Source organism: Plutella xylostella, chromosome 10 (assembly GCF_932276165.1).
Source record: "Plutella xylostella chromosome 10, ilPluXylo3.1, whole genome shotgun sequence".
Taxonomy (NCBI): Eukaryota; Metazoa; Arthropoda; class Insecta; order Lepidoptera; family Plutellidae; genus Plutella; species Plutella xylostella.
Genome location: NC_063990.1, coordinates 1,681,958 through 1,696,256, shown reverse-complemented (window position 1 = coordinate 1,696,256; position 14,299 = coordinate 1,681,958). Strand labels below are relative to the sequence as shown.

Genomic DNA, 14,299 nt, shown 5'->3' with positions numbered 1-14,299 from the left:
GTGGGAATTCCGGGATAAAAAGTAGCCTATGTTCTTTCTCAGGGTCTAGACCATATGTATACCAAATTTCATTCAAATCCGTTCAGTAGTTTTGGCGTGAAAGCGTAACAGACAGACAGACAGACAGACAGACAGACAGACAGACAGACACAGTTACTTTCGCATTTATAATATTAGTTAGGATTCATTTCATATATACTTCATTACACATTTGCGAAAGGTACATATAATTATTTCCACTCTTTGGTGGGCCAGGCCTGGTCTTTAACCACCTCAGGGACCCTCTCCAGACCTCTGCCAGCCCTAAACACCAACATCTCCGTCTTAGATACGTTATACTTCAGCCCGTGAGCATTGGCATAATGCTCACTGACTGAAAGTAGCTTCTGGAGACCGTTGTTCGATGGGCTGCGGAGCACCATGTCATCCGCATCACGGCATGCTTCAGACTCAGTATAGCCGAGTCTGTTGACAGACCGGGACGGAAACCAAACTGAGCGTCATCGATGTTGAGCTTACTTACCAGTTCTGGTTGTATCAGCACCTTCCCAATGATAGATTTAGTTTAGATTCTGGTTACTTAAATGTGAAAATATAAACGTTATAAGGAAATATTTTTGGGTGTTTTTTTTTATAGGTTGTAGAAATCTACACTTCGAGCCCTATGTCCCTGATTTGGGATCCCAGGATGAAAGGTTGTAGGTATCTGCATTTCGTTTGAAAATAATATTAGTACTGTAATTAAAAATAAAAATACTGTGAAAGATCAAAAAGAACTTGCATCGGCCGGGAATCGAACCCGGGCCGCCCGCGTGGCAGGCGAGCATTCTACCACTGAACCACCGATGCTGTGAGAAACGAGTAGTAATTTTCTGTTATATTTAAACTAGCTGTTCCCGCGAGCTTTGCTTCGCCGTAAAAAAAATCCCGTAGGAATTTCGGGATAAAAAGTAGCATATGCTCTTTCTCAGGGTCGAGACCATATGTATACCAAATTTCATTCAAATCCGTTTTGGCGTGAAAGAGTAACAGACAGGCAGACAGACAGACACAGTTACTTTCGCATTTATAATATTAGTAAGGATAAGGATAAGGATAAGTAAGGATTGAAGTTGCTAATGAGACAGAAGAAACATAGTACTTACTTTACTCTCTAGCGAGCGCTCCTACTTCCTATTCTACCTTTGTCATGGTAAAAAATACAAATTGCACAAATTTTAGTTTTTAAACGAAAAAGGATGTTTCGAACATGCCACTTTTTTTGCTCGACTTGGCATATATATTTACTGGTTACTGCCATCTAGCATAATTTACAGAAATCAAATTCTATGCTGTCTCAGTCAGTCTTTACCTATTATAACATCGACATGACAAGATAACAAAACGAGATAGTTAGCATAAAAGTGGTACAGATGGCGTTGTTCATAAAAATGGAAATATTTGTATTTCTACAGGTTATTTATTTTTATTGAATTTTTCAGAATTCGTAGTTAAGTTTTTATTTAAAAAAAATTGGCTTGGATAAAATAACACCGTGAAGTGGCCCAAAATTTCCATTCCTTAGAATCCTAAGGGTCCTCTTAAGGGTCCGCAATAGGCAATCGAGGGTTGGCATTGTCATAGAATTATGTAGTAAATGATGCTCTACAGCCTTGAAAAAAATCACACCGGTAGTCGAAGAGTCTAGCTAGGTGCTGAATCATTCGAATTTAAGTAAAAGCTTATGGATAACTGTAAATTAAATTCAGAATATGACGAAAAACCAGTCCCGTATTGTAACAACTGTGTCGTAATCATCAAGAATTTTCATATGATTTTATCATATTATAAAGTTAAGGGCTTGGACTAGGCGCTAAATACCTTGTTTTTTAATAAACACACACTTATTTTGTGTAAATTAATCCCAAACTTTAGCAATTTCTTTCCCTCAAATCTTCATACAAATATCTATGGCGGTTTTCTGTGTTATAAAATCATAAACACAAGTGACGTTTGACTCAGTTGGCCGCTGGCCTCCAAAGAAGGGTCACGTCGGTTTAGGCAGCACTGACAGCTCGCGATCTTATCGTGTACAGATACAAAATCATTGCACATTGGTTGTCATTGCACTTTTTCAACTTTTATGACACCAACATAATTTGATTTGAAATTGAGGAAGCATAATTCTTCCAGTATAATAATATATAATATATTATATATAATATAATAATAAAATTCAATACATATGAGAAGGGTCCTATCGTGGGAGTGGTAGGGAAAACACAAACTCAGGGTTACAAGTTCACTGTATTTAAGGTTCTACAGACACGGATTATGCAAGTGAGGTAGTCTTTTGCTTATATGCTAAACTAATGTCCGTTGAAGGCGCAAACGAGCGTGGTGTAGCCGGGAACGAGTTAGCCGCGACTGACTGCGCGGGCTTCGCTGGCCGGTGGCGCGAGCGCGGGGTGCGCGCGGGTGAAGGGGAGGACGCGGGACGCGGTCTGCGCAGTAAAGCTGCGCAGTAAAACGGCGCGGCGGCGTGGGACGCTAACCGTTTTCGGCGCGCGATTTGTTTTCGCGGGAAAACGGTTAGCAGTCTTGTTACATCCTCCCCCTCTAGTCCGAACTAAGCGCCCTCGCGTTCGGAGTAGCAGACTGAGTAGTTCTGGTCCTCCCCCTAAACTGATCGTCGTCCTCGACGATGGCGGGGTGGTCTGCACAGGCGTACTTGAGTCTTAAGATGTCTCAGCAGCACAGAGAGCTGCGCCGCCGTCACGCAGGCGAACGCGTCGAGTGTAGCGGCGGAAGCGGCGGAAGTATCGCGCGCCGCGGGGCTGCGCGCCGCGTACTCGTTGGTCGCGTCGTGCGTGGCGGGCGCGTCGTGCGTGGCGGGTGAGGCGGCGGGAGCGCGCGCCGCGTGCTGGTACAAGGCACCGGGCGGGCCAGCCGAGCCTGGTGAGGCGGGGCGGCCGGGCGCCGCGTGCTGGTACAAGGCACCGGGCGGGCCAGCCGAGCCTGTTGAGGCGGGGCGGCCGGGCGCCGCGTGCTGGTACAAGGCACCGGGCGGGCCAGCCGAGCCTGGTGAGGCGGGGCGGCCGGGCGCCGCGTGCTGGTACAAGGCACCGGGCGGGCCAGCCGAGCCTGGTGTGGCGGGGCGGCCGGGCGCCGCGTGCTGGTACAAGGCACCGGGCGGGCCAGCCGAGCCTGGTGAGGCGGGGCGGCCGGGCGCCGCGTGCTGGTACAAGGCACCGGGCGGGCCAGCCGAGCCTGGTGAGGCGGGGCGGCTGGGCGCCGCGTGCTGGTACAAGGCACCGGGCGGGCCAGCCGAGCCTGACGAGGCGGGGCGGCCGGGCTCCGTGTGCTCCCAGAAGGCACCGGGCGGGCCAGCTCTGCCTGACGAGGCGGGCGGCCGGGCTCCGTGTGCTCCCAGAAGGCACCGGGCGGGCCAGCTCTGCCTGACGAGGCGGGCGGCCGGGCTCCGTGTGCTCCCAGAAGGCACCGGGCGGGCCAGCTCTGCCTGACGAGGCGGGCGGCCGGGCTCCGTGTGCTCCCAGAAGGCACCGGGCGGGCCAGCTCTGCCTGACGAGGCGGGCGGCCGGGCTCCGTGTGCTCCCAGAAGGCACCGGGCGGGCCAGCTCTGCCTGACGAGGCGGGCGGCCGGGCTCCGTGTGCTCCCAGAAGGCACCGGGCGGGCCAGCTCTGCCTGACGAGGCGGGCGGCCGGGCTCCGTGTGCTGGTAGAGGAGACGGCGGGAGCGCGCGCCGCGGGCACGCTGGGCGCGCCGGGGCGGGTCATCACCGTCCTCTCCATGAAGACAGAGAGCTGCGCCGCCGTTACGCAGGCGAACGCGTCGAGTATAGCGGCGGTCGCGGCGGGGGTAGCGCGCGCCGCAGGGGCTGCACGCCGCTTACTCGTAGGGCGCGTCGTGCGTGGCAGGGGAGGCGGCGGGAGCGCGCGCCGCGGGCACGCTGGGCGCGCCGGGGCGGGTCATCACCATCCTCTCCATAAAGACACGGTTGGTCTTGGCGGCCTTGGCGACGGTGTCCAGCAGCACGCAGGCGAACGCGTCGAGTGTAGCGGGGAGGCTGCGCGCCGCGTACTCGTATAGCGCGTCGTGCGTGGCGGGCGCGTCGTGCGTGGCAGGGGAGGCGGCGGGAGCGCGCGCCGCGGGCACACTGGGCGCGCCGGGGCGGGTCATCACCGTCCTCTCCATAAATACGCGGTTGGTCTTGGCGGTCTTGGCGACGGTGTCCAGCAGCACGCAGGCGAACGCGTCGAGTGTAGCGGGGGGGCTGCGCGCCGCGTACTCGTATAGCGCGTCGTGCGTGGCGGGCGCGTCGTGCGCGGCAGGGGAGGCGGCGGGAGCGCGCGCCGCGGGCACGGTGGGCGCGCCGGGGCGGGTCATCACCGTCCTCTCCATAAAGACGCGGTTGGTCTTGGCGACGGTGTCCAGCAGCACGGAGAGCTGCGCTGCCGTCACGCAGGCGAACGCGTCGAGTGTAGCGGGGAGGCTGCGCGCCGCGTACTCGTATAGCGCGTCGTGCGTGGCGGGCGCATCAGGCGCGGCGGGGGAGGCGGCGGGAGCGCGCGCCGCGGGCACGCTGGGCGCGCCGGGGCGGGTCGTCACCTTCCTCTCGCCGGTACAGCTGCGGTCGTCATCGTCGTCAAGGCCGCGCGCCGAGTGTCCTCGGTCCTCGGAAGACGCGCCGGGCTTTGCGGGGGGGCCGCACCGCAGGGGGCCCGCGCGCCGCGTGCTGCTCGTGCGCGTAGGGCGCGCCGGGTGAGGCGGGGCGGCTGCGCTCCGCGTGCTCGTAGGACGCGTAGGGCGGGCCAGGCGAGGCGGGGCGACCGCGCGCTGCGTCCTCGTAGGACGCGCCGGGCGTGGCGGGGCGGTCGGGCACCGCAGGGGGCCCGCACGCCGCGTGCTCCTCGTGCGCGTAGGGCGCGCCGGGCGCGGCATGGAGGCCGCTCGCCGCGGGAGGGCCACGCGCCGCATGCTCGGCGGGCGCGCCGCCGCCTGGGGGCATTACCGTGGTCTCGCCGGCGGTGCCGCTGCTTTCGTCTTCCTCGAGGTCACGACGCTTCGCTCTTCCCTTTTCGGCAGCATATTTTTTCTTCGCACACACTTACATTCACGCGTCTCCGCGAGTTGGGCGCCACTATGAGAAGGGTCCTATCGTGGGAGTGGTAGGGAAAACACAAACTCAGGGTTACAAGTTCACTGTATTTAAGGTTCTACAGACACGGATTATGCAAGTGAGGTAGTCTTTTGCTTATATGCTAAACTAATGTCCGTTGAAGGCGCAAACGAGCGTGGTGTAGCCGGGAACGAGTTAGCCGCGACTGACTGCGCGGGCTTCGCTGGCCGGTGGCGCGAGCGCGGGGTGCGCGCGGGTGAAGGGGAGGACGCGGGACGCGGTCTGCGCAGTAAAGCTGCGCAGTAAAACGGCGCGGCGGCGTGGGACGCTAACCGTTTTCGGCGCGCGATTTGTTTTCGCGGGAAAACGGTTAGCAGTCTTGTTACATACATTAAATTAAATTAGATAGTGTGCAATATTCTCGTGACATTACAGTCTCGTAAAGGTCTGATGAGGAGCAGGAATATAGCGAATGGATCTAAGTGATGACAATACGCACGAACATTAGGTTAGGGATCAAAAATACAGTCTCTTGGTGCTGGTTGAGGTATGGTCTCGTGAGGATCTGATGAGGGCAGTAACACGGTGGTGGCTCAATTTTATTTCAAAGATGTTAATAGCTAAAAGCATCGAGTTTGGGCTATTAAGTATGTTTTTCAGAGAGAGAGAAAGAGATTTTATTTTTCCTCTGAATGTGTTAGGTTTACTGGGCTTACTAAGTTCATTCTGTTAATGGCATCAAGTTGTTATGTGTTCATAAGTAATAATTATTTATTAACAAAATGCTGTTGGTTCTCCACGAAAATGTAAAAATAAAAATAAAATAAATAAAAATAAATTCGTAACGTAAAATTGTCAATGACGGAATTTCTTCTATAGACAGTAGCCACAAAAAAAACAAAGGATAGATGGCGTGATTTGAAGATAAAGATACATTTATTCGACACATAGACAGCAACAACAAAAAAAATACAGATTTAAAGAAAACAAACACATACTTATACAAAACATCAAAGAAAAAAAAGGATACACATCAAAATAACTGGAAAAAATATAAGCCCCAATTTACTTGTGTGGGACAGGGAGTACCATAATATTTTTTTTGGGGTACTCCCCATCTATGCGAAATATCAGCTTGATATCTTTACCCGTTTCTGAGAAAAAGGGCGGTGACAGACGGACAACAAAGAGATCCTATAACGGTTGCTTTTTTTCTTTTGACGTTCGAAACCCTAAAATTAAGTAAAAATATTATGCTGCTACCAAAAAATGTACTGTAGGTATTGAAAAAGCGGTATATAAGCGGTAAACAAACAAAAAACCCGACTACACGCTAAAAAGATGAAAACAAGTCCCAATGTTAATGGAAAGTATCGTAGGCGGGGACCAGCAGAGGGTTCACCATTTAGCTGAATGTTACTTAGAAAACGGCCTTGAGTGGCGGTCAAGTTGGTCCCCGCCTGCGATACTTTCCATTAACATTGGGACTTGTTTTCATGTTTTTAGCGTACAGTCGGGTTTTTCGTTTGTTTATAATTGTATTTTTTTATTTGTAACTTTTTAGTTGTTTTTATTTTATGAAATTTTACGTCAGTAGTTCATGATCATTTTTTATTTCAATAATTTTGGTGTTGTTATTTAAATACCTTCAATATGCATATTTTTATAATGTGAAAATCAAGCCCTTTCATTTGATACCTTACACGGCAAAGTTGAATTATTATTTTTTCGATCATCACGTTATGTCCTCTAGAGGGCGCTATGTTCATTTTAATGGAACGTCACATAGCCTATAACCATCGCGCCATCAATACGCTTCTAACAATACCTCATACATCAAAATCTATCAAGCCGTTTAGGCTACAGGAGGGAACAAAGAAACAGACAAACATACATACATACAATCAAAAAACATTACCCTCCTCTTTCGGCAGTCCGGTAAAAAGGAGTAAGACAGGGGGTCATTCTGAACTTTTGCTCTACGAGTTTTGGAAATTAACTTTGTTGGACATGTGACTTTTTACCATGGAAAACGAATATTTTTTAACAAAAGTTGTTCAGAATGACCCCTTGAGTCATCCCCTTTTGGCTTAGTATAGCCCTTTTGCGACACTATGTATTTACTTTGCTTTGTCGTCGGGGTTCAGTTGGCTGGAGAATGCCCGAAACTTATTATCTACACTTTAATACTTGTAGTTACCTTTCTACAAGTAAATACCACATTTGTTTGAGAAAGCTAATCGGGTTCCGAGTATAGAGTAAAGTGGCACCCCTATTAATTTCTACTCTTTCCTAAGAATTATACTTACTTACCCTAAAATCACCCAAAATGTACTTGAACATAATTGTCAATAAAGTTGGCGAGTAAAAGTTTATCGACCCACTGTGCAAACTTACATGTGTGCGTGTCACTGCGTGTGCTGTGTGAAGAGCATTGAAAACCCAAAATTGGCGCGGCACGTCACCTTGTACGGGCCCTTAAACGGCCCGGCAACAATTAGACAGCTATGACAAAAGCTTTAAGTACTTATCTAGAACTAGCTGTCCCCATCGAGCTTCGCTTCGCCTTAAAAAGTTTTCCCATGGGAAGTCCAGGATAAAAAGCCTATGTTCTTTCTCAGGCTCTAGACCCCTGGTACTCAACCTTTTTTTTTTAAGGGCCACAAAAACTTTTAAGTTATCGTTTTGCTGGATAAAAGCAAAAAAATATATGTTTTTTTTTGTATAATAAACCGATGTAAACTATCGAATAAAATATATTTAAAAAAAATATTCTCTATTATGTCTCATGGCACGCGGGCCACTGATAAACGCCCGCGGGCCGCATGCGCAGGATGAGTATAGCTGCTCTAGACCATATGTATGTCGCAGGCATCTGGTTTAATCTCCTGTTTGATTGAACCGCTAGCCCGTTCATTGGATGACGCTACTCAGTTGAATGACTAAAGAACAACTCGTCAAGTGGTTGACTGTAACGTCCAACGTCTTGACTGAACGTTATTCAGCAAAGTCGTTAAATGGGATATAGTATAGCAACTTTGTAATGTCTGGTTAGGATGAACATGACCAGACAAGAGTCAACAAAAAGACTTTTTTACAAAGCTCTCATCTCACAAATTAACCAAACAATAACAATAAACGTACCTTGATATTGTTGTTCATAATTATCCATTTTCAGCACATTTTTTTCTTTGAAACTATCCGCCGGCGGGGTAATAATAGGTAAATCCATGTTGCCACACTATTTTAACATAAATAACGCACTTTAAAGCTAATTTATTTGCAAAAAATAACAATACAAGTGCTTTTTGTGTCAGCTGTTCGCTGTTAGACGCCATATTTGTTTTATTCACCACCTGACTGATTTTAAGTCCGCTAACTAGTTGGACGTTTTGTGACGCTTGTACAATCAACGTTCGGCCTAGTCATACAACTGAATAGCGTCATCCAATGAACGGGCTAGCGGTTCAATCAAACAGGAGATTAAACCAGATGCCTGCGACATGTATACCAAATTTCATTCAAATCCGTTTACTTAGTAGTTTTGGCGTGAATGAGTAACAGACAGACACAGTTACTTTCGCATTTATGATATTAGTTAGGATGCTCTATCTGACTGGTGTGTTTCTACCAGATATGTGAAAGAAATCCGTTCCCACCAGTGTTATGATAATAATAGGGTATATGTATGTGATTCAAATAAAGGTCAAATATATGATTTTTAATAAACTTTGTTATTTCAGAATTATGCCTCCATCAATATTAATATTTTTGACTATAAATCGTTTTTTAGCGAGTTACTATAAATAATTATTTATTTATTTATTTTATTTTAATATTGTCGGATCACTAACAACTATTCACTACTTGGTAGCCACTATTATAGTAACAGCGAGTCATTTAGAAGTGACCACTGTTATTGAAAAGTAAATAAATAGTTTTCTTATGTTAATCAGGCGCCGTAAAGATAAGATCTAGCCTAGATAGGTAGCCGTTATACTGAAAACATACGATTACCTAGAAAGTTCTCTGAAACTAGCAATATTAAGCTCAGTATTTAAAAATAACGTTGCAAGTACACTTTTAGTTGTAACTGTAAAATCTATTGTGATGAAGTAATGAAAATACTTACTTATTATTTTTAGGGCTGATTTTTCAATAGCCAGATAAAAGTTATGTGAGGAATATTTCTGATGCTGTCGCGACTGAATGTTTGTATTAGACAGTGACAGCAACAATTTTATTCGTCAGATAACATTTATCTGACTATTGAAAAATCAGTCCTTATAAAAATAAAGCAGGCATAAAGTGAGAGTGAGAGAGCAGCATGCCTTTCCACCAGACGGCCGACTGAATGAATCCATGCCGAAGGTCCCGGGTTCGATTCCCGGCTGGGGCAGATATTTGTTTAAAGACAGATATTTGTGCTCGGGTTGTTGATATTTATATTTAATATGTACTTATCTATCTCGGCTCCACCAACCCGCACTTGGCCAGCGTGGTGGACTAGGCCTAAACCCTACCTTCATTGGAAGGAGACCCGTGCCCCAGCAGTGGGGACGTAATGGGTCGTGCATCATGTATGATGTATGTATCTATCTCTCCGCACTACGCTCCCAAACCCGCATAATCGATGTTGGTGTCGAGACCGCGAAGCTCAAATGGAACTGGGCCGGCCACGTCTGCCGAATGCATCCGGACCGGTGGGCCAAGATAGCGACCGAGTGGGTGCCGGGCGACGGGCGCCGGCGGAGAGGCAGGCCGAGAAGGAGGTGGCGGGACGACCTCGTCAAATATTTGCCGGATTGGGAGGTAGCCGCATTGGATCGGGTTGACTGGAAAATTAAAGGGGAGGTCTTTGCCCAGCAGTGGGAAAATAAATAGACTATAAAAAAAAACTATAAAATATCTTAGTGCAGGTTTTTCATTACCGATCGAGCAGTGAATAAAAAGTTTACCTTATCTAGAATCTTTTGTATTTATTTAACTCGTCGTACACACGTAAGTTTTGCACTCGCGTCAGTTCGTTTTTTGTCAAGCTAGAGTACCTAACCCTTCTGGTACTTAGGTATACTTAGTTCTATAAAGTACTTATAGAGTGGTATAGAGGTCACTGAATCTCTCATGGTGATTGACAAGCAAGGGCGGCGTGAACTATCACGCTAGGTACCGCTGGGACATTTGAAATTCTGAAACTTTCAGTATAACTTATGTGTGTAAGTACAATGACTTATCGAAGCTCCAGCCAAAATCGATTATCCGTTAGATGCCTTGTCTAGCAATAATTGCAACAGACGGCCTTATCGCTAAAAGCTATCTCTACCAGGCAACGTTTGGGTGAATGAAAGACTTATGGATTAAAAGAGGAAGTCGTACCTACACATATTGCATGTTAATAAAAGTACTTACTAGATATATTTTTACGTTGATGTAAAGACATTTAGGTTCTTAGTTAGTTCCAAAACGACCAAACAACTCAGATCTCTGGGAAGTCCTAACCCTACTAGGGTACTAGCCGGGGGCTATAAATGACCTATAGGAACATCCAGTATATGAAATCCGGATGGCTGCTGTATCAAGAAGGTTTTGTCCTGTTAATGTTTAATCTAATAAAATATACCTAAAGAAACAGCCACCACTCAAGGTTTTCGGATATGGTGTTAATAACCTTCAATATTCTACCCCCACGAGGGGTTCCACGTTCACACGTTGCGTGACTTTAACCTGTTATTATGATTTAATCTAAAGTCTAGAAAAGTGCTCATTTAATTCCAGGAATAGAAATTTAGTTATTGTTGTTAAGCCTAATATACTTACGTACATATACATGTTTTATGTTCACGAGTCTGATTATTGAATATGGCACTGTGTAATGAAAAGTTCTAGCGTATAGAATGGTCACTCCACTCACTGCTGAAGCGGCCTGCCTGCCTATGCCTCCCGCTGAAGGTTTCAGCAATCAGCGCTCAGTTACCTCACTCACAGCTTGGTTTCCGTACACTTACATGAGTGCACAAAAGAAGACTTCGGGGTGCAAGAAAAAGCCTCCTCGAGTGATATGCTGATGGCGATTTCCAATTTGGAGCTCCTACCGTACCACCATGTACCACCACCGACACATTACAGTTCCCCAAAATTAATAATGCGTATGCAGATCTTCGCAAACTGTCGTATTCCCGGAAACACCCGAATCATTGAATCGTTAATCGTAAGAGCCTTAAACAAAGCACTTGCATTTTGCACCTTGTTCGAAAGAAATAGGAGTCAATATCATGTGTCACATAATCGCAAACAATTTGAGCGGTTGCGGCTGTCACCGATCAGTCAAAGGTCCGTCAGTTCTCTGGTCTGTCACTTTTGTGGAATTATAAAGAGCTGCAATTAAACATCGTTGTTTGTTTTATTATCGTTGTTGGTTTTTTTTTCAAATGTGAATTTAATTTCAACTTTAATTATTGTTGACGACGCCGTATTAGATACACATTAAAGAATAAAATATACCTATGTCGCATTGATAGACTTTACTTTGCCAATAAAGCCACAACCAAAATACCAAGTTTGTAATTGTAATATTGTTGTGAAATGATACGTGCTGTAAATACTTTTGAACTGAGATTTTAAGATTTTAATGTAAACATGTGTTTGAAATCCATTTTTTTTTCTTCCAATATAAACCTTGTGTCAAACCTTCTTCCATCAATTTTTACACCAGCTTCAGTAAGACACTTGCAAATTGCAAAGTACTGTAACATTTACGAAGTAAATTTTAATATTATGAACCTGTCTAATCAAATTTCGTTACTGATCATCAATATCTGTTTTAGCACCAAACACACCGTGTTGCCGAACAATTACGAAGATTTCTATGCGCATTATCAATTTTGGAGAACTGTACAGCAATTAACAGTCTAAGAAGTTACGTCAGATTTGACAAGCGAGCGATACTTATTAGGTATAAGGGCTAGCGCATATATAAAAATTTTAGTTGAACATCTATTTTGTTGTGTTTCCCTGTAGTCCCGCTGTCCCCGTAATTCTTGTCCCCGTTAAGCGGGGACAACGGTACTTTCAGAAAATAAATAAAATCAGGCCCGTTGTCCCCGTTGGACGTGAGCTCCTCAACGGGGACAGCGGCACTTAATAAAAAAATAAAAAATCAGACCCGTTGTCCCCGTTCTCAAAATAAACTTAAAAAAACACAAGTAGGTATATTTTTTACTTCATGAATTTTATATAATATCTTCATATCAAATCGCTTTTTTAGCTTAGATCAATTCATAACTAACCTGGGTAATAATTTGGCAGATCAACGTGTAAATTTTAAAGGATGCGCTAACGGCACGACGTAATACTGCCGCGAAACAAAAGCACAGATAAGATTGTTGTTTGCAAAACTCTCATTGGCTTATTCTAAATCAGTCAACCAATGAGAGATTCCGTAACTACACTTACCCTTTTGAACATTCCTACCTGTCATATTTTTTTATTGCTCATTGAGACGATGGAAAAAGTCCTTAAGTCCGTAGAATCCCCGTTTTGTGAAACTTGAAATGTTTTTATTTTTATAAAATTACTAACGCATACAAAGGATGATACGGAGGGTTATTCCTATCATTAGAAAAATTATGAGCGTTGTCGAATTTTTTCGGACATTGCCCATTACCTAAAGCCGATCATGTAACATTTTATTTTGTCCTTTTCGTGCTAATAGAATTCGGAAGGGACAACGACACGTAAAATTTTGACGGCCCGTTGTCCCCGTTCACTATTGCCTGCAAAGGGGACAACGGAACGAAAATATAATGACGTCCCGTTGTCCCCGTAACGGGGACACAGTTACGGGGACAACGGGACTACAGGTGTGTTTCATAATTACACAGCAATATTATCAAAAAATCAGAAAGCCTTATCGATCTGCTTTTGACTAAAAAGTTGATCTCTCGCTCATTTTGTATTGCAATGTATTGAAGTCCGCATACCATCGACTAAACGTGGACTAAACAGTCGATCCACGACAGTTCAGTCTCGTATTTGATTGGTTAAAAGACATGGTATCTTGAGCGTTGCATGTGCACAAGACTGTTGGATTTGTTTGGGTTACAAATCCACTGCTTCCCCGCAACCTTGCAAGGTTGTCAATGAGGCGTTTGTTAAAAAAAAAAAAGGTTCCTTTTTGGAGAAATAGATGGCGTTGTCTGGGGTTGTACCAACTTTCAAACCCTCAGAACACACTCAGATCACAATATGTTATTCTGTGAGGCTAACGAAATGTGAAAGTGACGTATAGTGCCACAAACTTATCTGTTCCGGTGAGAGCGAATTAAATTGGTCCATATAATCTATGTCAATATGAAATTCATTTAGTAAGTAATGAGGTATGGACCAATTTAGTTCGCTCTCACCGGAACAGATAAGTTTGTGGCACTATAGGTAGGTAGAATAGTAGTATTATTTTCTCTATGATGTCGATGTCACTGTTGCTTCAGCGTTCAGTGCGATTGTGCGTACAGCCGTTCTTTTCAAGTTTTCTCAGTTTCCTTGTGTTTCTCCTGTATTAATTGAGTTGTAGTTGAGCTATCTGCTCCTCCTCCCTTGATACTGTAGAGTTAGTGCACTTGAGATAGTGACTCTTTTGAGATAGTGACTCTTGTGATAGTGACTGCTATACTGTAATAATGCCTAAGGACTATGGATCATGGTCCCTTGCCAATCTGAAGATAGAGTTACGAAAACGGAATGCCAAACTAACTGGACGGAAAGCCGTCTTGGTTCAGAGGTAAGTTTGATCAAAGCATTTACAATAATAATATAGTAGCAACGTAGTAGTGCACCCGTTCAAACGGCGCGCATAGAGAAAAGAATACTACGTGACGGCGCGGGTAGAACTATTCACAGAATACTTAGCACTATCCCAAGCCACATGCAGTCTGAGCCTCGGAAGGATGGCTCGCGCTACCACCCGACATTTAATCACAACTAATGAGTTCTTATTCTGAGTTTAGTACTCTTTGCTCTGTATGTAATTTTTTACAGTTGGTACAATGCGTTTTCACGCCATCTATCGGCTTACCCAAAAGCTCAACTGACAGCTGTCAAGGAAAACGGCTCATTGTCATCAGACGTTCCTACGTATAATGTGCTGTGAAATTACATTACTACCCCTTCGGGAATTACAGTCG

At 45.6% G+C, this 14,299-nt stretch overlaps 2 protein-coding genes and 1 non-coding gene across 3 annotated transcripts; all 3 read right to left on the bottom strand.

The window, feature by feature from the left end:
- Positions 1–230: 230 nt before the first annotated feature.
- On the bottom strand, positions 231–3,792 carry LOC125489104 (cuticle collagen 2C-like). The gene is made up of 3 exons (XM_048623741.1): positions 3,781–3,792; positions 2,910–3,280; positions 231–465 (listed from the first exon to the last, which is right to left on the bottom strand). Exons 1-3 carry the CDS (start codon positions 3,790–3,792, stop codon positions 231–233), a joined length of 618 nt encoding a protein of 205 aa, XP_048479698.1.
- Trnag-gcc lies at positions 779–849 on the bottom strand. Its single transcript has one exon. It is a non-coding gene; the product is annotated as a tRNA-Gly (tRNA).
- An 854-nt stretch (positions 3,793–4,646) lies between the features above and the next one.
- On the bottom strand, positions 4,647–5,009 carry LOC125489103 (collagen alpha-1(I) chain-like). The gene has a single exon (XM_048623740.1). It carries the CDS (start codon positions 5,007–5,009, stop codon positions 4,647–4,649), a length of 363 nt encoding a protein of 120 aa, XP_048479697.1.
- Between the last annotated feature and the right edge of the window lie 9,290 nt (positions 5,010–14,299).